Source organism: Hypanus sabinus, chromosome 1, assembly GCF_030144855.1.
Source record: "Hypanus sabinus isolate sHypSab1 chromosome 1, sHypSab1.hap1, whole genome shotgun sequence".
In the NCBI taxonomy this organism is placed as follows: Eukaryota; Metazoa; Chordata; class Chondrichthyes; order Myliobatiformes; family Dasyatidae; genus Hypanus; species Hypanus sabinus.
In genome coordinates, this window is record NC_082706.1 from 11,015,688 (window position 1) to 11,039,824 (window position 24,137).

At 41.5% G+C, this 24,137-nt stretch overlaps 1 protein-coding gene across 1 annotated transcript in view; it reads left to right on the forward strand.

Moving 5' to 3' along the window:
- Positions 1–24,137, forward strand: part of LOC132402780 (cytoskeleton-associated protein 2-like) — a 42,103-nt gene that overhangs the window by 13,224 nt on the left and 4,742 nt on the right. Inside the window, exons 4-8 of the mRNA XM_059986148.1 lie at positions 1,065–2,305; positions 11,435–11,636; positions 16,132–16,290; positions 16,401–16,473; positions 23,333–23,477. Of these exons, the coding sequence (XP_059842131.1) occupies positions 1,065–2,305; positions 11,435–11,636; positions 16,132–16,290; positions 16,401–16,473; positions 23,333–23,477 (1,820 nt within the window). The remainder of the gene's footprint in view (positions 1–1,064; positions 2,306–11,434; positions 11,637–16,131; positions 16,291–16,400; positions 16,474–23,332; positions 23,478–24,137) is intronic.

Sequence of the window (24,137 nt, forward strand, 5' to 3'; positions counted from 1 at the left end):
GAAGCTGTTCCTGAATTGCTGAGCATGTGCATTCAGGCTTCTGTAACTCCTTTCTAACAGTAACAATAAGAAGAGGGCATATGGGGAAATGCTAGAAATACTTGGGTTAACATCAGTTGTGGTGGATGTAGTTGCTGTTTTGAGTCAAAAATCTTTCATCAGAGTGTCTGTGCTTCACTCAAATTGATATGTCAAAGCAGTATCTTGATGTGTATTTTCTTTTCATTAAGCTATTCCAGGTTGTAGTAGATGAGGCTTATTAATTTGGCATTTGTAGGAGGGATCATTGAATATGTCTTAAATTATCTTTTCATTTTCTCAAGTTCTGTATAGAATAAGAATTGGGAACTATTGTGTTCAAAACCCACGGGGCAAAATTTAATATCTTAAAACACTGGTTTAGTAGTTGGTAATCTCTTCTCTGTTCCTTAAATTGTTTTTAATTTTTGTTTAAAAAGAGATGTGAGGAAAAACTAAATAAGCTTGGGAAGCAATTGGTAATTGAACATTTCCTTATAAAGAATAACAACAGGGTTTATTGGTTTCCGAGGGAGGGAAGATGGGGATCAGCAAATAAGTCTTTCAAAGGTGGTTTTGGGGTGAGAATTTGATATGAAGCACTGAATAGTTTTGTAAAAGCTCTGTATTTTAATCAGTACAGCATTAGTTAGTATGCTGGTTTACAGTGGTACATGTGAGCATACTGTGGAGTTTGCAGAAGTTGAGTTTGGAGCTAGAAAAGCCAGGAAGTGGAGGCCTAAATTGTAGGAGATTGAAGATGACTTAAATTTAAGTGATTCTGAGATGAGTTTGGAAGGTTTAAAAAAAAAATGCAGAAGTTGTGAAATATCTGGTCGAATAAATGACAAATGAGAAAGTGATATGCTCAAGTACAATTTTTATAGTGAATGGATAAGGGGAGAGGTTAATAGGTTAGGAGGGTAAAACATTTAAAATTTTCCAAATCATCAGAGAAACATTTGTGAAATGAAAGGATTTTTTAAAAAAACTTAGTTTAATCATTGCTTTGACTAATGTTGCATGAACTTTGTCTGCTGTTTCAGGGAGAAAATCAGAAGTGTGATGCTCGCACAAAACCATCCAAACTTAACAGTGTGAAGAACCCAACATGCATGAATCATTTCAAATCAGTAGCTTCTAGGAATCAAGTTCAGAGTGATTCAAAAACCACACTCACTAAACAAGTTATGACTGTTCTATTCACTGTGGATTCAAATACAGAAAAGGAATCTGTCACTGATCCAATGGCCCAATCCAGACAATGTGTGGGGGATTTGCTTCCTGAAGCTTCAGCATCTGGTGAATTTAATCATAATTCAAGAGATCAAGAAAAGGAAAATAAACTCACAGTTGGTACAGCTCAAATTGTGGGACAGTCTACAAACAGTGCTTTAATGAAGCAGTTTACTTTACGGTCAAATAATATTCAAGACAGCAAATTAAAGAATACTGCTTCAGACAATCAATCATGGGCAATTGGTACTGACAATATAGCCAGGGCCGCCCCCGGAGCAGCCAGGCCCGTGGGTGCGCCCAGGGCCGCCCCCGGAGCAGCCAGGCCCGTGGGTGCGCCCAGGGCCGCCCCCGGAGCAGCCAGGCCCGTGGGTGCGCCCAGGGCCGCCCCCGGAGCAGCCAGGCCCGTGGGTGCGCCCAGGGCCGCCCCCGGAGCAGCCAGGCCCGTGGGTGCGCCCAGGGCCGCCCCCGGAGCAGCCAGGCCCGTGGGTGCGCCCAGGGCCGCCCCCGGAGCAGCCAGGCCCGTGGGTGCGCCCAGGGCCGCCCCCGGAGCAGCCAGGCCCGTGGGTGCGCCCAGGGCCGCCCCCGGAGCAGCCAGGCCCGTGGATGCGCCCAGGGCCGCCCCCGGAGCAGCCAGGCCCGTGGGTGTGCCCAAGCCTGTAGGAGCTCCCAGAGTGGTTAAGACAACCTCAGCAGCAGCTAAATCTACAGGTATGGTGACAATTCCAAAAGAGAAGACGGAAAAGATCTGTGGGAAATTAAGCAAGAGAGAACAAGAGCTTGCAAGGGTCAAAGCAGGGAAATCTTCGAACAGTGCAAGCATACAGAATGGATCTAATTCTGCTACCAGTAGACCAGTGACAATATGGAAACCTTTTGCAAGATCTGCTCAAAAGTTGCATTTGACTTTGGAGTCTCCTACAAGAAATATAAAAAGTAAAGGAGCATTACAGAACATAAGTGGATCTACAAAAACAGTAATGAGCACAGTTAAGCGGCAAGATGTCAAAAGCTCTATCATCAAGACACTGAGAGGAAAAGATGAAAGAAGGTAAACAAAATTTCTATTTGAAGCTGACTCCTTTTTAACTTGTTTTGTTCTTGAGGGTTTTTTTTTCAAAATCTACACATGGACACCTTGTTAACACAAATATCCAATTGGCCAAGCGTAATAGCAACTCAATGCATCAAAGCATGCAGACATGGTCAAGGGGTGTATTTGTTGTTCAGAACAAACATCAGAATGGAGAAGACATGATCTAAGTGACTTTGACTGTGGAATGATTGTTGGTGCCAGACAGGGTGTGAGTACCTTGGAAACTGGGATTTTTGCACACAACAGGCTCTAGAGCTCACAGAGACAAAACAACATCTAGTGAGCAGCATTTCTGTGGGGAAAAATACTTTGTTAATGAGGGAGGTTAGAGAAGAGTGGCCAGACTGGTTCAAGGTGACGGTAACTCAAATAGCCAAGCATTACAACAATGGTGTGCAGAAGAGCATCTCTGAATGCACAGCATGTCGAACCTTGAAGTGGATGCGCTACAGCGGCAGATCACAAACATTCAGTGGCCACTTTATTAAGTACAGGAGTTACCTCATAAGTAGCCACTATGTGTACTTATCACGAGAATTAGTTCTTTTGCTAACTGAATTTATTTCACAGTCATGCAGTGGGGTTCAGAGGCACCTTGCCCTCTGAAAGCTGGAATAGGTTTGTCCACCAAAATATCCTTTAACCTGGAGGAACATGTCTTGCAAGTCTGTCATCCTTAAAGCAATATTCAGTGGGCTGGAGGAACTCAGTGAGTCACACACCTACTGTAGGAGGAAAGAAATGGGCTATCTGGTTTGAACCCTGCATCAGATCCTGTACTGTTCTGCCATTATAGAACCTTCTCAATTTCCTGCTGGTTGACGTAGACTACATCAGTTCCATTGCCCTTATCAATAGTTCAAAGTAAATTTATTATCAAAAGTTCTCCTTATCCACGGGAGATTGGTTCTGGGACCCCCCGCAGATACCATAAAATGCAGATGCTCAAGTCCCTTATTTAACCTGTCTCAGTGTGGTGGACTTTAGGACCTGGTGGAGCTCTGAATCTGCAGTGTTTCTGTTCACTGAAATAATCACGATCACAACTGGAAAATAAAATGGAAGTAATAAAGCAATCTGAAAGAGGTGAAATGCCATCGGTCATTGGAAAAACGTTAGGCTACAGTCAGTCAACAATCAGAACAATTTTAACGGAGCGTGTGAAAGGCCCTGCCCCGATGAAAGCTACAATTATTACTAAGCAACGCAGTGGTTTAATTATTGAAATACATACGTTTCTTAAGTGTTTTATATGCATAGAAAGGTAAAATATATATTATGTACTAAGACAAACATTTGACTAACTGGCACTAAATAATACCGGATATACCTGTTCCAACTTCAAATCCAGCTTAAAGACGGACTCATGAATGGATCTCATTCATAACCTGGGGACTGCCTGTACTTTTAAGTCATTTCTAGATTACTTATAATATCTAATACAATGTAAATGCTATGTAAATAGTTGTTATACTGTATTGTTTAGGGGATAATGACAAGAAAAAATAGTCTGCACACGCTCAAATAATGAGTGCTGAAGGGAGAACTTCCGGGTTTCCCAATCCATGGTTGGTTGAATCTGTGCATGGGGAACCTGCATACAAGGAGGGCTGACTGTACATGTATGTCACCAGATACAACCCTGAAGTTCATTTTCTTGTGGGCATACTCAATAAATCCATAATAGGATAATGGCCATACATTATAGAATCAATGCAATATATAATAATAAATAAATAAATACACAATAAATATCAAGAACATGAGATGAAAGTGAGTCTATCAGTTGTGGTAAATTTCGGTGATGAGGCAAGTGAAGTTATCCCCTTTGGCTCAAGAGCCTGATGGCTGAGGGGTAATAACTGTTCCATAGGCTGGTGATGAAGATCTGAGGTTCCTTTACTGCCACCTTGACGGCAGTAGGAAGAAGAGAGCATGACCTTGCTGGTGGGTCCTTATTACCTATTGAAAAATTACAGAATTGGTCAGATAAGATCTCTCCATTACAAATTCATGATGACTTTGTTGGATTAATACCTTCTTTTCTACGTGTGCATTAATTTGTCCTTCAGAAGTTTTCTGCAGTAACTTCCCTACTTAAACTGAGAGTGGAAAGGTGAGAAAAGATTCCGAGGTAATTAATTGACTGAGGAGAGATTTAAGATGATAGGTACATAGTGCCGAGTGGAAGAGATGAGTGTGCAGCATCTGGGAAGAAAGGAGGGCAGAATTGATAACTCAACATTCCATGCCACAGAATCTTCGGACATGGCATTGGAATGATATAAGCGGGGAAGGGGGGGGAGCATTGAAATGTTAAGGAGGGACTCAGTGAAGGAACAGGCAGGTGTTTTAGAGAGGCTGCATTCCTATCAGTGTACAAAGGGAAATACTAAAGTACAAATAACTATTCCTGAAGGTTTACTGGGACCAAGCTCTGCTGTATCCATATGGATTGAAGGTGTTTATGATAGAGCCATACTTGACACAGGTTCTGAAGCTCCTTTGCTTATAGATCCTTTTACAACTGGTATTTGACAGATTTGCCATTGACGCCACTCAGTGCCCTTGAGATTAAGGGGCTTAGTACTGATGGATACTCTTACGATGGTTACATCGTTGAAGTTGGAGTTTTCGGAAGCAGATGTTGGAGTAACTGAGACTATTGATGCACCAGTGTTGGTCTGCCCAGAACCGGTTGTAAAGGGTGGAGCTTCCATTCTTGTGGGAACAAATACTGCCATTGTAAGAAGGCTCTTAGGAACATGCAAGGAGAGAAATAGAGAGAACTTCTTGAAAACCTTGTCCATTCACCCTGTGTTCAGAGCTGCTTTTGAGAAGGTGCCTCCTTAGTGGGAAGATGATCAAGAATGAGTAACTGTGGTACACCTAGTCTAAACCTGTCGTGTTACATCCTGGAGGAGTAGATAGAATGACAGGAATTCACAAATTTGACAGAATGTCCAAGGAATCTTGGGATTACTGCCTGTATCATGCAACAGTGAGTATAGGAATGGAATGAGGTGGAGGATAAATGCATGGCTGAAGGATTGGAGCAGGCGTCAGGGATTCAGATTTCTGGATCATTGGGACGTTTTTTGGGACAGGCGTGACCTGTACAAAATGGATGGGTTGCTCATGAATCCAAGGGGGACCAATATCCTGGCAGGGAGGTTTACTAAGGCTACTGGGGAGAGTTTAAACTAGAATTATTGGGGGGTGGGAACCAAACTGAAGAGACAGAGGAAGGGGCTGTTGGCTCACAAATTGAGAAAGCTTGTAGGCAGTGTGAGAGGGAGGATAGGTAGGTGATAGAGAAGGGATGGGCTCAGGCTGATTGTTTGAGATGTGTCTATTTTAATGCTAGGAGTATCATGAACAAAGCAGATGAGCATGGAGCTATGATGATGTGGCCATGACAGAGACTTGAATAGCTCAGGGGCAGGATTGGCTGCTTAGAGTGCCAGGCTTTAGATGTTTCAGAAAGGACAGGGAGGGAGGCAAAACCCGGCTGATCAGAGATAGTGTCACAGCTGCAGAAAAGAAAGAAGTCATGGAGAGATTGTCTACTGAGTCTGTGTGGGTGGAAGTTAGAAACAGGAAGGGGTCAATAAGTCTGCTGGGTGTTTTTTATAGACCACCCAATGGTAACAGGGACATTGAGGAGCAGATAGGGAGACAAATTCTGGAATGGTGCAGTAATAATAGGGTTATCATGATGGGGGATTTTAATTTCCCTGATATTGATTAGTATCTCCCGAGACCAAGGGGTTTAGATGCAGTAGAGTTTGTTAGGTATGTTCAAGAAGGTTTCCTGACACAGTATTTAGATAAGCCTACAAGAGGAGAGGCCGTACTTGATCTGGTGTTGGGAAATGAACCTGGTCAGAAGTCAGGTCTCTCAGTGGGAGGGCATTTTGGAGATAGAAATAGGATCACTATCTGTTTTACCATAGCATTGGAGAGGGATAGGAACAGACATTCAGAAAGTGTTTAATTAGAGTAAGGGGAAATATGAAGCTATCAGGCAAGAACTTGGAAGCATAAGGATGTTCTCAGAGAAATGTACGTCAGAAATATGGCAAATGTTCAGGGGATATTTGCATGAAGTTCTGCACAGGTACGTTCCAATGTGAGAGGGAAAGGATGGTAGGGTACAGGAACCATAGTGTATAAAGGCAGATGAAAATCTAGTCAAGAAGAAAAGAATAGCTTATGAAAGGTTCAAATAACTAGGTAATGATAGTGATCTAAAAAATTATAAGGCTAGCAGGAAGAGGCTTAAGAATGAAAATAGGAAAGCCAGAAGGGACCATGAGAAGGCCTTGGTGAACAGGATTAAGGAAAACCAAGGCATTCTACAAGTATGTGAAGAGCAAGAGGATAAGACGTGAGAGAATAGGACTATCAACTGTGACAGTGGAAAAGTGTGTATGGAATTGGAGGAAGTAGCGGAGGTACTTAATGAATACTTTCCTTCAGTATTTACTATGGAAAAAGGCCTTGGTGATTGTAGGGATGGCTTACAGCTGACTGAAAAGCTTGAGCATATAGACGTTAAGAAAGAGGACATGCTGGAATTTTTGGGAAGCATCAAGTTGGGTAAGTCACCGGGACCAGACAGTGATATACCCCAGGCTACTGTGGGAAGCGAGGGAGGAGATTGCTGAGCCTCTGACAATGATCTTTGCATCATCACTGGGATGGGAGAGGTTCCAGAGGATTGGGGAGTTGCAGATGTTGTTCCCTTATTCAAGAAAGGGAGTAGAGATAACCCAGAAAATTACAGACCTGTGAATCTTACTTCAAGGGTTGGTAAGCTGATGGAGAGGATTCTGAGAGACAGCATTTATGAATGTTTGGTGAGGCACAATATGATTAGGAATAGTTAGCTTGGCTTTGTCAAAGGAGGGTCGTGCCTTATGAGCCTGATTAAATTTTTTGATGATGCGACTAAACACATTGATGAAGATAGAGCAGTAGATGTAGTAATATATGGATTTCAGCAAGGCATTTGATAAGGTACCCCATGCTGTATTGATAAGTATGGAAGCATGGGATCCAAGGGGACATTGCATTGTGGATCCAGAACTGGCTTGCCCACAGAAGGCAAAGAGTGGTTATAGACAGGTCATATTCTGCATAGAGGTTGGTGACCAGTGGTGTGCCTCAGGGATCTGCTCTGGGACCCCTTCTCTTTTGATTTTTATAAATGACCTGAATAAGGAAATGGAGGGATGGGTTAGTAAATTTGTTGATGCCACAAAGGTTGGATATGTTGTGGATAGTGCAGAAGGCTCTCAGGGGTTACAGTGGGACATTGATAGGATGCAAAACTGGGCTGAGAAGTGGCAGATAGAGTTCAACCCAGATAAGTGTGGGGTGGATCATTTTGGTAGGTCAAATATGATGGCAGAATATAGTATTAATGGTAAGACTCTTGGCAGTGTGGAGGATCAGAGGGATCTTGGGGTCAGAGTTCATAGGACACTCAAAGCTGCTGTGCAGGTTGCTCTGTGGTTAAGAAGGCATACGACATATTGGCCTTCATCAACCGTGGGATTGAGTTCAAGAGCCAAGAGGTAATGTTACAGCTATGTAGGACTCTGGTCAGATCCCACTTGGAGTACTGTGCTCAGTTCTGGTTTCCTCACTACAGGAATGGTGTGGAAACTATAGAAAGGGTGCAGAGGAGAGTTACAAGGATGTTGCCTGGATTGGGGAGCATGCCTTATGAGAATAGGTTGAGTAAACTTGGTCTTTTCTCCTTGGAATGACGTAGGATAAGAGGTGACCTGATAGAGGTGTATAAGCTGATGAGAGACATTGATCGTGTGGATAGTCAAAGGCTGAAATGGCAAACACGAGAGGATACAGTTTTAAGTTACTTGGAGGTAGGTACAGAGGAGATGTCAAGGGTACGTTTTTTTACGCAGAGAATGGTGAGTGTGTGGAATGGGCTGCTGGTGATGGTGGTGGAGGCAGATACAATAGGGTCTTTTAAGAGGCTCCTGGGTAGGTACACAGAGCTTAGAAAAGTAGAGGACTATGGATACCCAGAGATAGTTTCTAAAGTAAGTACATGTTTGGCACAGCATTGTGTGCCAAAGGGCCTATATTGTGCTGTAGGTTTTCTATGTTTCTATGAATGGAGCCAGGAGTACTTGCCACACTATTGGAGCGACCGAGGGTACCGCTTTCTGAGAGAGGTCTCACCTGTTAGCACCAGCGGAGTTTGAAGTAGTTAGGCAACACCAGCTTAAACTAATGGTAGTTAAATTTGTTCATGGAGAAGGGGGACCTGAGCCGCCGGAGGACACGAGCGTTAAGTAGGGGGAGGCACCCTCTAGTAGATAGGGAGGGTCCCAAGCGGTGGTTGAAGCTGGAGGAGTTGAAGATGGGATAAGGAAGTCTCAAGGAGTTAAGACACCCCCAGATAGGCTGGCTGATGACACACCAGGGGAACAGAGTGTAGATATGAGCTATGTCACTACCATTTACAAATGGTTTGGAGATCCTGACATCATGAAATTCCTTTGAAAGCTGTGTTATTAGTGATGAGTTGATAAGCTTCAAAGTCATGAGCATATGACTTTTTGGTTAGGGAGAGAGTGTAACATCCTGGTTAAAGTTTTTACTGCTCTGCTGTAGGTATTTCATTTTAGCAGTTCTGTTCTGCTTTCAACCTGTTTGGGTTTGAGCTAAGATAAGGGACTTTGTTGTTCAACTTAGGAATATTGTGTCAGCCAATCAGGATGGTGGAAATGGGAAATGGTTCTAGAGAATGCTAAGCAGAGAGGTCATTGTGATGGACACTGGTGGTGGGGCGATGTCTTTTTGGCAGGAACTGGGAGAAGATAGGAGGGAAGATGAGTGAGGATGCCATCCCTGTTGCACAAGGAGCTTTGTGCTAATGAATGGCTTCAAGGAGGAAGGACCAATATTTCCCATGGGGAGCCTGTTTGTTTAAGATGGATTTCAACATATTTTTTTAACTCTTGGAAAAAAACTTCTGGGGTAGTTGTATTGTTAGTGATTGGAATAAGTATTGTAATCTAGGGAATATATTCATTTTTATGGCATTTACTCTACCTACTAATGTTATTGGTAATATCATCCATTTATCAAGATCTTCTTTAATTTTTTTCAATAATGGTAAATAATTTAATTTATATAAGTTCTTTATATCATTATCAACTCTTATACCTAAATATTTTATACCATTTATCGGCCATCTAAATTCAGTTATTAATCGACATTGACTATAATCTCCTTTAGTAAGAGGTAGAATTTCACTCTTATCCCAATTTATTTTGTAACCTGATATTTTCCCATATTCTTCCAATCTAGAAGATAATTTATTCTTTTTTGTTATTTCCCATTAATAGACAATAGGTGCAGAAGTAGACCATTCGGCCCCTCGAGTCTGCACCACCATTCTGAGATCATGGCTGATCATTCACTATCAATACCCAGTCCCTGCCTTGTCCCCATATCCCTTGATTCCCCTATCCATCAGATATCTATCTAGCTCCTTCTTGAAAGCATCCAGAGAATTGGCCTCCACCGTCTTCTGAGGCAGCTCCACAACTCTCTGGGAGAAGAAGTTCTTCCTCAACTCTGTTTTAAATAACTGACCTCTTATTCTCAATCCATGCCCTCTGGTACTGGACTCTCCCAACATCTGGAACATGTTTCCTGCCTCAATCCTATCAAATCCTTTAATTATCTTAAATGTTTCAATCAGATCCCCTCTCAATCTCCTCAATTCCAGTGTGTACAAGCCCAATCTCTCCAATCTCTCTGCGTAAGACAGCCCTGCCATCCCAGGAATCAACCTAGTGAATCTACGCTGCACTTCCTCAATTGCCAGAATGTCCTTCCTTAAACCTGGAGACCAAAACTGTACATAATATTCCAGGTGTGGTCTCACCAGGGCCCTGTACAAATGCAAAAGGACATCCTTGCTCTTGTACTCAATTCCCCATGTAATAAAGGCCAACATTCCATTTGCCCTCTTCACTGCCTGTTGCACTTGCTCATTCACCATCATTGACTGATGAACTAGGACTCCTAGGTCTCTTTGCATTTCTCCCTTACCTAACTCTACACCGTTCAGACAATACTCTGCCCTCTTGTTCCTGCTTCCAAAGTGGATAACTTCACATTTATTCACATTGAATGACATCTGCCAAGTATCTGCCCACTCATCCAGCCTGTCCAAGTCTCCCTGTATTCTCCTAACGTCCTCTTCGCATGTCACACTGCCACCCAGTTTAGTATCGTCAGCAAACTTGCTGATATAGTTTTCAATGCCCTCATCTAAATCGTTGACATAAATCGTAAAGAGCTGTGGTCCCAATACAGAGCCCTGTGGTACCCCACTAGTCACCTCCAGCCAGTCCGAGAAACACCCATTCACTGCTACCCTTTGCTTTCTATCTGCCAACCAGTTTTCTATCCATGTTGAAACCCTGCCCCCAATGCCATGAGCTCTGATTTTACTCATCAATCTCCTATGTGGCACCTTATCGAATGCCTTCTGAAAATCTAGGTACACAACATCCAGTGGCTTACCCTCGTCTAACATCCTTGTTACACCCTCAAAAACTCCAACAGATTAGTCAAGCATGATTTGCCCTTGGTAAATCCATGCTGGCTCGGCCTAATCCTATTACTGCCATCAAGATGTGCCACTATTTCGTCCTTAATGATGGACTCAAGCATCTTCCCCGCGACTGACGTTAGGCTAACAGGGCGATAGTTCTCCGTTTTCTCCTTCCCTCCCTTCTTGAAAAGTAAAGTGAAGAACCAGTAATTTACATGGGAAAAATTTTCGTAAAAGCAAACATCCGCTCTGTAATGCAAAAACAGGTTACTAATATAGGTCTTTTGTAAAAGCGAGGTGGCGTAAAGCAAACATTTGTAAAGCAGGGGGCACCTGTAAATGTTTGGTGGTTATATTGAATTTTTATGGGACTGACTGCATTGCTTTGCACTCCACAAGTTTTTTTGTGCCATTACAATGCTATCGTGGTTCTTTTCATCGTGGTTCCTTTGACCTTTGCCTATGTTTTGCTTCAGGAAGCAGCTTGAAGAGTGGTTGACTTCCAAAGGGAAGACCTACAAACGCCCTCCCATGCCAACTCCTTTTAAGAAAGTAATAAAGTCTGTTAAGAAGAATTTGGAGCATTCTTTCTTGGAAGTAATGGAAAGAGAAGAACAGAAAGACCTGGCAGATGGGGTACAGGACATGTTGGATGACTGCATGAAGTTACTTGAAAGGGTATGGAAGATTTTTTAGAACACAAGATTGTAAAGCACAGGAACAGGCTCTACATTCTACAATGTCTGCACTGAACACAATGCCAAATTAAGCTAATTCTCTTCTATCTGTATCTGGTCCACATCTCTTCATTCCCTAACACTATCTATCTTACAGACTTTTAATGCTGTGATTGTATCTGCTTCCAATGATCCCCACCCTGGCAGCCAATTCCAAACACCTACCAATCTCTATGTGTAAATAAATACAAACAAAACAAGTCCAACACATTTTCTTTAAACATTCCTCCCTCACCTTAAAATACATTTCCTGTGGTTTACCTAGAATGACAGTATTAATGCATAGCAGGCAGGGCTTCAGATTCCTGGATCACTGGGGCCTATATAGGGAGATGTGACCTGTACAAAAAGGACAGGTTACACTTTACTTTAAAGGGATTAAAGGGACCCAAAGGGGTCCAATATCATAGCAGACAGGTTTAATAGAGCTGTTGGGAGGGTTTAAACTAATTTGGCAAGGGGATGGGAACTGGACTGATAGGGCTGAGGAAGGGGAAAACAGAAATAAATCAAAGATAGAGTGCAACTGACATCATAGAAAGGACAGGCAGGAGATGAGGCAGAATCACAACTAGTGGGATGAGTTACAGGGCAATAGAGACATGGTGCAGTTAAAACAGAAAGCAACAAATACTGGACTGAAAGTGGTATATTTGAATGCATGCAGCATGAGAAAGAAAATGGAGTACTGTATCTTGAAATACAGCTACAGTGTGGCAAGTATGACATTAGGGCCATTTCTGAAACTTGGCTAAAGGATGGCTGCCATTGGCAGCTGAACTGAATATCCAAGGACATACGGTGTATCGGAAAGATAGGTTAGTAGGCACAGGGGGTGGTGTGGCTATAAGAAATAATAAATCATTAGAAAGGGATGACATAGAATCAATTGAAAAGTGTAGAGTCTCTGTGTTGAGTTAAAAAATGACAAGGGTAAAAGGACCCTAATGGTAGTTGTATACAGGCCTCCAAACAACAGCCGGGTTGAAGATTACAAATTACAGCAAGAGATAGAAAAGCCATGTCAGAAGGGCAATGTCATGAGAATCGTTGGGGATTTTAACATGAAAGTGGATCGGGAAAACCAGGCCAGTACTGGACCTCAAGAGAGAGAATTTGCAGTATGTCTAAGGGGTGGCTTTTTAGAACAGCTTTTGTTGAGCCCACTAGGGGACTGGCTGTGCTGGATTGGGTGTTGTGCAATGATCCAGAGGTGATAAGAAAGCTTAAGGTTAAGGAACCCTTGGGGAACAGTGATCACAATATGATAGAGTTCACTTTGAAATTTGAGAAGGAGATGCTAAATTCAATGTGTTGGTATTTCAGTGGAATAAAGGAAATTACAATGGCATGAGAGAGGAACTGGCCAAAATTGACTGGAAAGGGACACTAGCAGGAAGGTCGGCAGAGCAGCAATGGCTGGATTTTCTGTGAAAAATTAGGAAAATGCAAGACAGATATATTCCAAATAAGAAATTTTTGAATGGAAGAAGGGCACCACCATGGCTGACAAGTGAAGTCAGAGCCGAACTTAAAAGCAAAAGAGAGGGCATACAAGGAAGCCAGAACTAGTGGGAAGATAGAGGATTGGGAAGGTTTTAAAAGCTTGCAGAAGGAAACTAAGAAGGTCATTAGGAAGGAATAGATGAATTATGGAAGGAAGCTGGTGACTAATATTAAAGAAGGTACTAAAAGCTTTTTTAAATATATAAAGGGCAAAAGAGTTGAGGGTAGATATAGGCCCATCAGAAAATGATACTGAAGATATTATAATGAGTGATGCAGAAATGGTAGAGGAACTGAATGTGTATTTACATCAGGCTTCATAGTGGAAGATGTGCAGTATCCTGGACATTCCAGAGTGTCAGAGAAGTGAAGTATGTGCAGTGAAAATTACGACTGAGAAGGTGCTCAGAAAGCTTAATGGTCTGAAGGTGGATAAATATCCTGGACCTGTTGCAATGCACCCTTGGGTTCTGAAGGAAGTAGCTGGAGAGATTGTGGAGGCATCAACAAAGATCCTTCAAGAATCCATAGATTCTGGCATTGTACTGGGTGACTAGAAAATTGCAAATGTTACTCCGCTATTTAAAAAGGGTGGGGGCAGCAGAAAGGAAGCTATAGACCTCTTAGCCTGACATCAGTGGTTGGAAAGTTGTTAGATTTAATTGTTAGGGATGAGATTAAAGAGTACCTGGAGGCACATGACAAGATAGGCCAAAGTCAGCATGGTTTCCTGAAAGGAAAATCCTGCCTGACAGACTTACTGCAATTTTTTGAGGAAATTACAAGCAGGGTAGACAAAGGAGATGCAGTAGATTAGATTTTCAGAAGGCCTTTGACAAGGTACTGCACATGAGGCTGCTTAGCAAGATAAGAACCCATGGAATTACAGGGAAGTTACTAGCATGGATGGAGAGTCGGCTGATCAGCAGAAAACAGAGTGGGAGTAAAGGGATCCTCTTCTGCTGACTGTTGGTTACCAGTGGAGTTCCATAGGGGTTAGTGTTGGGACTGCTGCTTTTTACAATGTAGGTCAATGATTTGGACAATGGGATTAATGGATTTGTGGCTAAATTTGCTGATGATACAAATGTAGCTGGAGGATTGGGTAGTGTTGAAGAAACGGGGTCTGCAGAGAGACTTAGATAGTTTAGGGAAATGGGCAAAGAAGTGGCAATGAAATACAATGTTGGAAAGTGTATGGTCATGCGCTTTGGTGGAAGAAATAAACAGGCAGACTATTATTTAGATGGGAACAGAATTCAAAATGCAGAGTTGCAAAGGGACTTGGGAGTCCTTGTGCAGAATACCATAAAGGTTAACGTCCAGATTAGGTCGGTGGTGAAGAAGGTGAATGCATTGTTGGCATTCATTTCTAGAGGTATAGAATATAAGAGCAGGGGTGTGATGTTGAGGTTCTATAAGGCACTTGTGAGATCACACTTGGAGTATTGTGTGAAGTTTTGGCTCCTTATTTTCGAAAGGATATACTGACATTGGAGAGGGTTAAGAGAAGGTTCACGAGAATGATTCCAGGAGTGAAAAGGTTACTGTATGAGGAATGTCTAGCAGCTCTTGGGCTGTATTCCCTGGGGTTCAGGAGAATGGGGGTGGGGGGTTTCTCATAGGAAAATTCTGAATATTAAATGGCCTGAACAGATTAGATATGGCAAAGTTATTTCTCATGGTAGGGGAATCTAGGACAAGAGAGCACGACTTCAGAATTGAAGGACGTCCTTTTAGAACAGAGGTGCGGAGAAATTATTTTAGACAGAGGGTGGTAAATCTGTGGAATTTGTTTTCGCAAGAGGCTGTGGAGGCCAGGTCATTGGGTGTATTTAAGGCAGAGATAGATAGGTTCTTGATTAGCCAGGGCATCAAAGGGTATGGAGAGAAGGCAGGGGAGTGGAGATGACTGGAAGAATTGGATCAGCCCATGATTGAATGGCAGAGCAGACTCTATGGGCTAAATTGCCTACTTCTGCTCCTATACCTTATGGTCTTACCAAAAGAGGACCACCGGACTTAAAAACATTTACTTCCACAAAGCTGTCAGGCTGGTCAACGCCCACCCACCACACACCCCCATCACCATTACTTTATCGTCTTCTGTGCCAGAATCACTTTGCGTACAGGCACTTCTGTATCTATCAATACTTTATGTACATACAATTTAATCTTTTAATAAAATAGAAGTTAATCTTTTGTTTTATTTTTAATTGTTTTGTTAATACTTCATCAGATCCAGAGTAATAGTAACTGTTTTGTCCGTTACACTTGTGTACTGAAGAATGATAAACTATCTTGAAATTAATAATGTCGTAAATGCGTAAAATGCAATTATTTATTGAAATACAGCGTGGAATAGGATCTTCCAGCCCTCGAACCACACTGCCCAGCAATCCCCTAATTTAATCTTAGAGTAATTATAGGATAATTTACAATGACCAATTAACCTACCAACCAGTCTTTGGTCTGTGGGAGGGAACCAGAGCACCCAGAGGAAACTCAAGCGGTCACAGGGAGAATGCGTAAACTCCTTACAGGCAACAGTGAATCACTGGTACTGTAAAGCATTGTGCTAACCAACTAAGCTACAGTGTCGCTGCTTTTAAGAAAGTAATACAGTCTGTTAAGAATTTGGAGCAGGGGTTTTCTTCATTCTTCTATTGACATCCACTTGATACTTCTGATTTAGCTGCAAAGTAGCAGAACTGATTGCTCAACTTCATTCCTTTTTTTGTAAACTAAATTGGTATTTAAAATAATTGATTGTACTTAATTGTTTACCAGTTACTGTCTGTCAGTGGGTTCAATCACTGATAAATTCACCAGATTTTGGCTGGATTTTAGGATAGATAGTGCAGTCTTGTATCACTATTCAGGTCCACCCTTCTCCTATTGTCTTTAACTGGAAACTTCGATTTCCCTAGGGTTCCTCTCCTAAACACATATATGAAGCACTGAAGAATGTTCCAGAAGGTGAAAAGTTTGCCAAGTACTGGATTTGCCAAGCACGTCTGCTGGAATTAACAGGCACAATGGAGGCTGTCATTGCCCTTTTTGAGAAGGCTGTTCACAGTGGCGCACAGGTAAAAATATTTGGGGAAAACACTAAAACGCATTTGAATTATTGAAAATAGCAGGTTTAAATTTTTTAGGTTTTGTCTTTTGCAATGAGAAACTCTTAACTCTTTCATAGCCTGTTGAAGAGCTGCGGTCTGCACTTGTGGAAACCATCATGAGAAATGCAAACTCTCACACAGCCTGTACAGGTAAATCTGTAGCTTTAAGCATTTCCTTTAGATTTATAATGATTTTTTATAAAATTATGTCTAAATGATGTTCTTGTGCTAAATTAATGTCATCAGTTTTAAACCATCAAGGCCGTTTAAAAAAAGAAATTCAAGTTTTTCAATGGTGTACCTAGAACCATAGAACAGTACAGCACAGATACAGGCCCATCAGCCCATCTAGTCCATGCCAACCTCTTCTGCCTAATCTCATTGACCTGCACCTGGACCATACCCCTCCATATCCCTCCTATCCATGTATCTATCCAAATTTCTCTTAAATGTTGAAATTGAACTCACGTCCACCATTTACCTTGGCAATATGTTCCACCCCCTCACCACACTCTGAGTGAAGAAGTTTCCACCTTAGGTTCCCCTTAAATATTTCACCTTTCACCCTTAACCTATCACCTCTAATTTTAGTCTCACCCAACCTCAGTGGAAAAAGCCTGCCTGCATTTACCCTGTCGGTACCCCTCCTAATTTTGTATACCTGTATCAAATCTCCCCTCCAACTCCTATGCTGTAGGGAATAATGTCCTAACCAACTCAACCTTTCTGCTATATCTCAGTTTCTTAAGTCCCGGCAACATCCTTGTAAATTTTCTCTGCACTCTGTCTATCTTATTGAAATAATACTTATAAATTAAATTTGTGAAGAAGCTATAATGTTGTACCCAGGGTTCTTCACATTTTGTGGTTCAGATTCTGATTTTGTTTTAGTATGTTAGAGCAGATTGTTCAGGCATTGATTTCTTCCTGTTTTATGCTGTATGTTCATGATTGATATTCTAAATTAGGATCACTCCACAACTGCCACCCCCCCCCCCCCCCCCACACACGCACACGCCAAAGTAGTATGAAACTCAGCCATTTAGATCAGAGTGGTTCCTGATTTGACGTTTTTCCATGCTGACCAAGAATGAAAGGATTGTCATATGAAGAGCATTTGATGGCTCTGGGCCTATTTTCACTGGAATTCAGAAGAATGAGGAGTGACCTAATTGAAACCTATGGAATGTTGAAAGGCCTTGATAGAGCGGTTGTAAGAGGATGTTTCCTGTGGTGGGAGAATCTAGGACTGGAAGGCACGTCCTCAGAATAGAGGGCCATCCTTTTAGAACAGAGATGAGGAAGAAGTTCTTCAGCCAGAGATTGGTGAATCTGTGGAATTCGTTGCCAGAGCTGGCTCTGGAGCTCACGTCTTTATGTATATTCAAGAGAGCAGTTGATAGATTCTTGATTGGTCAGGGCTGGAAGGGGTATGGGAAGATGGCAGGAGATTGGAGCTGAGAGGGAAATTGACCAGCCGTGATGAAATGGCAGAGTGGATTCAATGGGCCAAATGACTTAGTTCTGCTCCTATATCTTATGGCCATGTGGACCATCTTGGACTTGTATAAGAGGTGCTAGGTTTCTATTCCCACCTGCATTTGGTATGCTTGTTCACAAATTCAACTGGATAGTGAGTGAGGATAGAACCAAGTTTAACTTGCACGAGAAAATCTGTAAATGCTGGAAATCCAAGCAACACACACAAAATACTGGAGGAACTCAGCAGCCCTTAGGACTGATGAAGGGTCTTGGCCCAAAACGTTATCTTTTCTATTCTTTTCCATAGATGCTGCCTGGTCTGCTGAGTTCCTCTAGCATTTTGTGTACAGTCGGCCATCCTTATCCGCAAGGGATTGGTTCCGGGACCCCTCGTGGATACCAAAATTCGTGGATGCTCAAGTCCCTTATTCAACCTGTCTCAACGCGGTGAACTTTAGGACCCAGTGTCAGAGTTCTGAATCCGCAGTGTTTCTGTTCTTGAAAATAATCACGATCATGATTAAAAATAAAGTGGAAATAATAAAGCGATTGGGAAGAGGTAAAACGCCATCAGTCATTGGAAAAGGGTTAGGCTACAGTCGGTCAACGATCGGAACAATTTTAAAGGATAAAGTGGGAAAGGCCCTGCCCAATGAAAGCTACAATTATTACTAAGCAATGTAGTGGTTTAATTCTTGGGTTTTGGGTTTTCAATCCTCCACATCAACCTGGCACGGGGGAGAGTGCACTCGGGAGCGGTCTGTCACTGGATCGAACTGAAGCCCAGTGCTGAAACATACGTTCTTAAGTGTTTTATATGCATAGAAAGGTAAATTATATACTATATACTAAGACAAATGTTTGACTAACTGACACTAAATAATACCGGTGTACCTATTTCGACTTGCTTAATAAGAGAACTTCTGGTTTTTTTTTTATCCCAATCCAAGATAACCCACACTCATCTTCCTGTATACTTTAAATCATCTCTAGATTACTTTTAATACCTAATACAATGTAAATGCTATGTAAAATAGTTGTTATACTGCATTGTTTAGGGAATAATGACAAGAAAAAAAGTCTGTACATGCTCAAACAACAAGTGCTGGAAGAGCACTTCCGGGTTTTCGCGATTCATGGTTGATTGAATTTGCGCTTGTGGAATTCGCAGATAAGGAGGGCCAACTGTAGTTGCTTCCCCCGTCCTCTATTGTGTAGCCTAATTATTTAAGTGTGTCAAATGGGTAGTAGTCAGTGGTCAGGCAGCATTTGCAGAAAAAAAGCAGAGGTAGCAGTTTGGGTTGATAATCCTGAAATTAACCAGAGCTTCTGCAGCTGTTGCCTGCCTTGCATGAGTATTTACAGTGCTTTCTGCATCTGTTACTGATGTCACATTTGGAAATGTACCCATGGGAAGTTAATTATTCTAGGTTCAAAAGGTGGTTGTTTGTATGTGTGGACTGTTTTAAACATACTTTCTCAAGCAGATTTGTTTTGGTTATGGTTTTCCATTCTGATAATTAAATAGAGCATACAGTGGATTCTGGTTAATTGGGACTAATACATTTGACCCAATTTTGTTGCCGCCCTAATTATTTGAAGTTTCATGGAAATAGTTTAAGAAAGACAAACCACCATTTAACTGAGTAACAAGTAACATATTTAAGTAAAAAATTAAACAAAATAGAACACTACCAGTATTACTACAATACTATAAAATTTTGTATTAGTTCCTACATTTATCATCAGAGGAATTCATACAGTGTACACTACTGTTTTTATTTGATTGACTATAAATGAACATTAGTGCAGATAATGGGCTGTCTTCATTGCCTTCCTGCATGAAGTAGTGTGAAAAATCAATGTTTTTTTAAAATTCAGCATTGTTTGGCCTAAATGAATAACATAACACAAGCATACACAACAGACACTATTTAAAGCTGTTCACTTTAAGTACAGTATTGTGTCTAATAGCCACACAAGTGCATGTGACTGATGCTAGTTAGCAACTGTTGTATCAACCAAATCTTCATTTTCATTGTAACATTCAAGATGATTGTCAATACCTTAAAATTCTTTGTAGTTTATAACTTATTGAAGTAGTGAAATCATTTAATTTTCACTCCCAGCCGTTTCTGGCATCTCCAAGCCTAAATGCTTAAACCACTGTTCTGAATAGTCTTACAACTTATTTCTCACTGCCTATCAGTGACAAAAATCACTGCTTTTTGAACACAAACAGATGAAAATGACACTATTTATAAACTGTTCACTCTAAACACGGTATCGTGTCTAATGGCTACAGAAGTGCAGAATGGCTACATTTGGCAAAAGTGTCCTGTCCCAATGAAGCAATATAGTGTCCTAAATAAACGAGGAAAATCCTGAAGAAATTTTCTTCATTAGTTTATGTTCTTTAAGTGTTGTCCCAAATAAGTCGCTGCCTTGATTAACTAATGGCCCAGTTAACCGGAATCCACTATACGTATTTAAAACAGAGGTTGATAGGTTTGTGATTAGTAAGGGCGTGCAATACCCCAGATGCAGTTGAACTAGAGTCCTATAAAGCTGCCACATAACTTACTGATATTTGAACTCAATGCCTCGACTAATAAAGGCAAGCATTTAAGGTGCCTTCTTCCACCCCATCAACTTCTGTAAGCACTTACAGGGAGCTATGAACATGGGCTCCCAAGTCCTTCTTCTCATCAACATCTGCAGATCATCACTGATCAAAAATATCTAGCTAGAATAAGTCCTTTCAACCACTACCCTGTGTCTTCTATGGGTAAGCCAGTTCTGAATCCAAGCGGTCAATTCACCAGGAATCTTCTGCATCTTAATCTTAAGACTATAGACTATATGACCTTGGAGCAGAATTAGGTCAATCGGCCATTGAGTCTGCTCTGCCATTCCATCATGGCTGATTTATTGTCCCTCTCAGCCCCATTTCCTTGTCTTCTCCACATAACATTTGACACCCTGATTAATCTAGAACCTACGAACCTCTGGCTTAAGTATACCCATTGACTTGGACTGCATAGCTATCTGTGGCAATGAATTCCACAGATTCACCAACCTCTGGCTGAAGAAAGTTTTCCTCATCTCTTCTAAGTGGACATCGCTGAATTCTGAGGCTGTGCTCTCTGATTCTAGACTGCCCCCACTACAGGAAACATCCTCTCCACATCCACCCTATCCAAACCTTTCAATATTCAATAGGTTTCAATGACATACCACCTCATTTTTCTAAACTCCAGTGAGTGCAGGACCAGAGCCATCAAGCACTCCTCATATTAACCCTTTCATTCCTGAGGTAATTCTCAGGTACCTTCTCTGGACTGTCCTATGCCAGTGCATTGTTTCCTAGATAGGGGGCCCAAAACTGCAATTAATACTCCAGGTGTCGTCTGACAAATGCCTTGTAAAGCTTCAAAATTACATCCTTGCTTTTGTATTCTTGTCCTCACAAAACAAATGCTAACATTGCATTTGTCTTTCTTAACATCAACTCTACCTGCAAGTTGAACTTTAGGGAATTATGCTAAAGGGCTCTCAAGTCCCTCTGCACCTCTGATTTTTGAATTTGCTCCCCATTTACAAAATTGTCCACCTTTTATTCCTTCTGTCAAAATGCATAATATGCAGTTTCCTATATTACATTCCATTTGCCACTTCTTTCCCCATTATATAACCATATGACAATTGCAGCACGGAACACAGGCCATCTTGGCCCTTCTAGTCCGTGCCGAACGCTTACTCTCACCTACCTGCACTCAGCCCATAACCCTCCATTCCTTTCCTGTCCATATACCTATCCAATTTTTTTCTTTAATGACAGAATCGAACCTGCCTCTACCACTTCTACTGGAAGCTTGTTCCACACAGCTACCACTCTCTGAGTAAAGAAGTTCCCCTTCGTGTTACCCCTAAACTTTTGCCCCTTAACTCTCAACTCATGTCCTTTTGTTTGAATCTCCCCTACTCTCAATGGAAAAAGCCTATCCATGTCAACTCTATCTATCCCCTTCATAATTTTAAATACCTCTATCAAGTCCCCCCTCAACCTTCTACGCTCCAAAGAATAAAGACCTAACTTGTTCAACCTTTCTCTGTAACTTAGGTGCTGAAACCCAGGTAACATTCTGGTAAATCTCCTCTGTACTCTGTCTATTTTGTTGACATCTTTCCTATAATTTGGTGACCAGAACTGTACACAGTACTCCAAGTTTGGCCTCACCAATGCCTTGTACAATTTTAACATTACATCCCAACTCCTATACTCAATGCTCTGATTTATAAAGGCCAGCATACCAAAAGCTTTCTTCAACACCCTGTCCACCTGAGATTCTACCTTCAGAGAACTATGTACCATTCCTAGATCACTCTGCATTCCTCAATGCCCTACCATTTACCACGTATGTCCTATTTTGATTATTCCTACCAAAATACTGTTTTACAATGCTGTTGCAAAATAAATTTCATGCACACAGAACCTAATGGGCAAAGGGAAATCTAATCCTTATTATTAACACTCTCCTCTGTGGAGATACCTAAGAACCTAAATACTACAAATCAGAATCAGGTTTATTATCACTGGCATGTGACGTGAAATTTGTTAACTTAGCAATAGCAGTTCAATGCAATATATAATACAAATGATTTTGAAGATAGCAGTCTTAATCTGTTATATTTTGGATGGAATAACTTCATTTATGATATGCTGTGATAAAGAATTGTAGAATTAAGACACATTTGATCTATTGTGATTTTGCCAGGTCCCAGCAGAGCAATTTTGTAAGTTCCATTTCTTTGCTTTTGACCCATACCCATGCCAATTATTTATTGAAGTGCATTTCCAATTTCCAAGTGCTTACTGATTTTGTTTAAAACACCTCTAATAGTAATTTCCAGACTATATCCAAAAGAGGATTTTTCATTGTTGAAAATATTTTTTACCAAAACAAAGTCCTGAAAACATCACCAAAAATGGAACTCTATTCTTGGTCAGCCGGCTAAGCCTGTGCCAACTTTGATGCAAATCTAATCCCAGCAGAGTGCATGTGGTCTGCATCCCTCCGTTCCCTCATCATCATTACGTGCCATGTTGTATGGTGTGGGCGATCATGGTCTTCCATGACCATCATTGTTCTTGGCAAATTTTTCTACATAAGTGATTTGCCACTCTGTATTTGTTCCCTATTTGTCTAAATTCCTTTTAAATATTCCTCTCGCATCTGCTTCTACCATCTCTCCTGGTGGTGTATTCCAGATGCCTACTCTTCATGTAAAATAAAATTGCCTCGCAGATCCCCTTAAATCTGTGCCCTCTGGCATTTGACACTTCCACCTTTTACCCATGTTTTGATCTGTGAAGTGGGCCAACTCTTTCTAAATGTAAGGCAACTGAAGTGACAGAGGTTGTTGTTCCCCCAATCTGTCAAGTCCTTCTGCAGGCTTGGCCACAAAGCCATCAATTCCTTCATCCAAATCATTCCCAGTTTTGTCTGTGTTTATATTCTGGCAGAAAAGGAAGATACTAAAACAGAAAGTTTTGAAGAGACTGCAGTTGTCACACCTTGTACAAAAGTGAGGCTTTTGTGTGGCAAAACAGATGAGCGTGGTTCATCTGTGATCAAATACAGAATCACTGCAACACCTCAAGTGCTCAGGTAAGGCTTTAGAATCAAACCACTTCCACTGATGAAAGTGAAAAGAAGCAAGAGAGCCAACCAATGTACTTCTCTCTATTGATCCCTTGTACTTGCATTTGTAGCCTTCCATATGTTGACAATTCAACTGTCTACATGTTGCTTAAAGGTTGTGAGGATACCCGCCTTCACCACCGTGTCAGGCAGTGAATTGTAGATGCCAGCCACTTTGTTGAGGGGAGAGGGTGAAAATTCCCCTTGAATCCCCACTAAGCCTTCTACCTTATCCTTATTCCTTTGCCCTCTTGTTTTGACACACCCTACCATGGGGAGAAAGATAAACCCTATCTATTCCTTTTCTAATTTTGTATACCTGTTATTGTTTGGCTACTTATGCCCCAGCCTATCCAATCTCCCCTTGTAACTTAAATGCTACAATCCCAGGAATGCCCTGATTAAGTCTCCTTGGTGAACTCTTTAAAGCAATCACATCCTTTTTACAAAGTGTGGTAACCAGATCTGCATATAGCCCTCCAGGTGTGCCAGTATTCTGCCCAACTTTCCAGCTGATCAATGCCATGGTAGCCTAAGACAATCCTCAGTGATTACAACACAGTTTGCAAGTGACACTAGTTATACCTCTACATTCTCATACAAGTTGTTAATCACTAACATCACGGG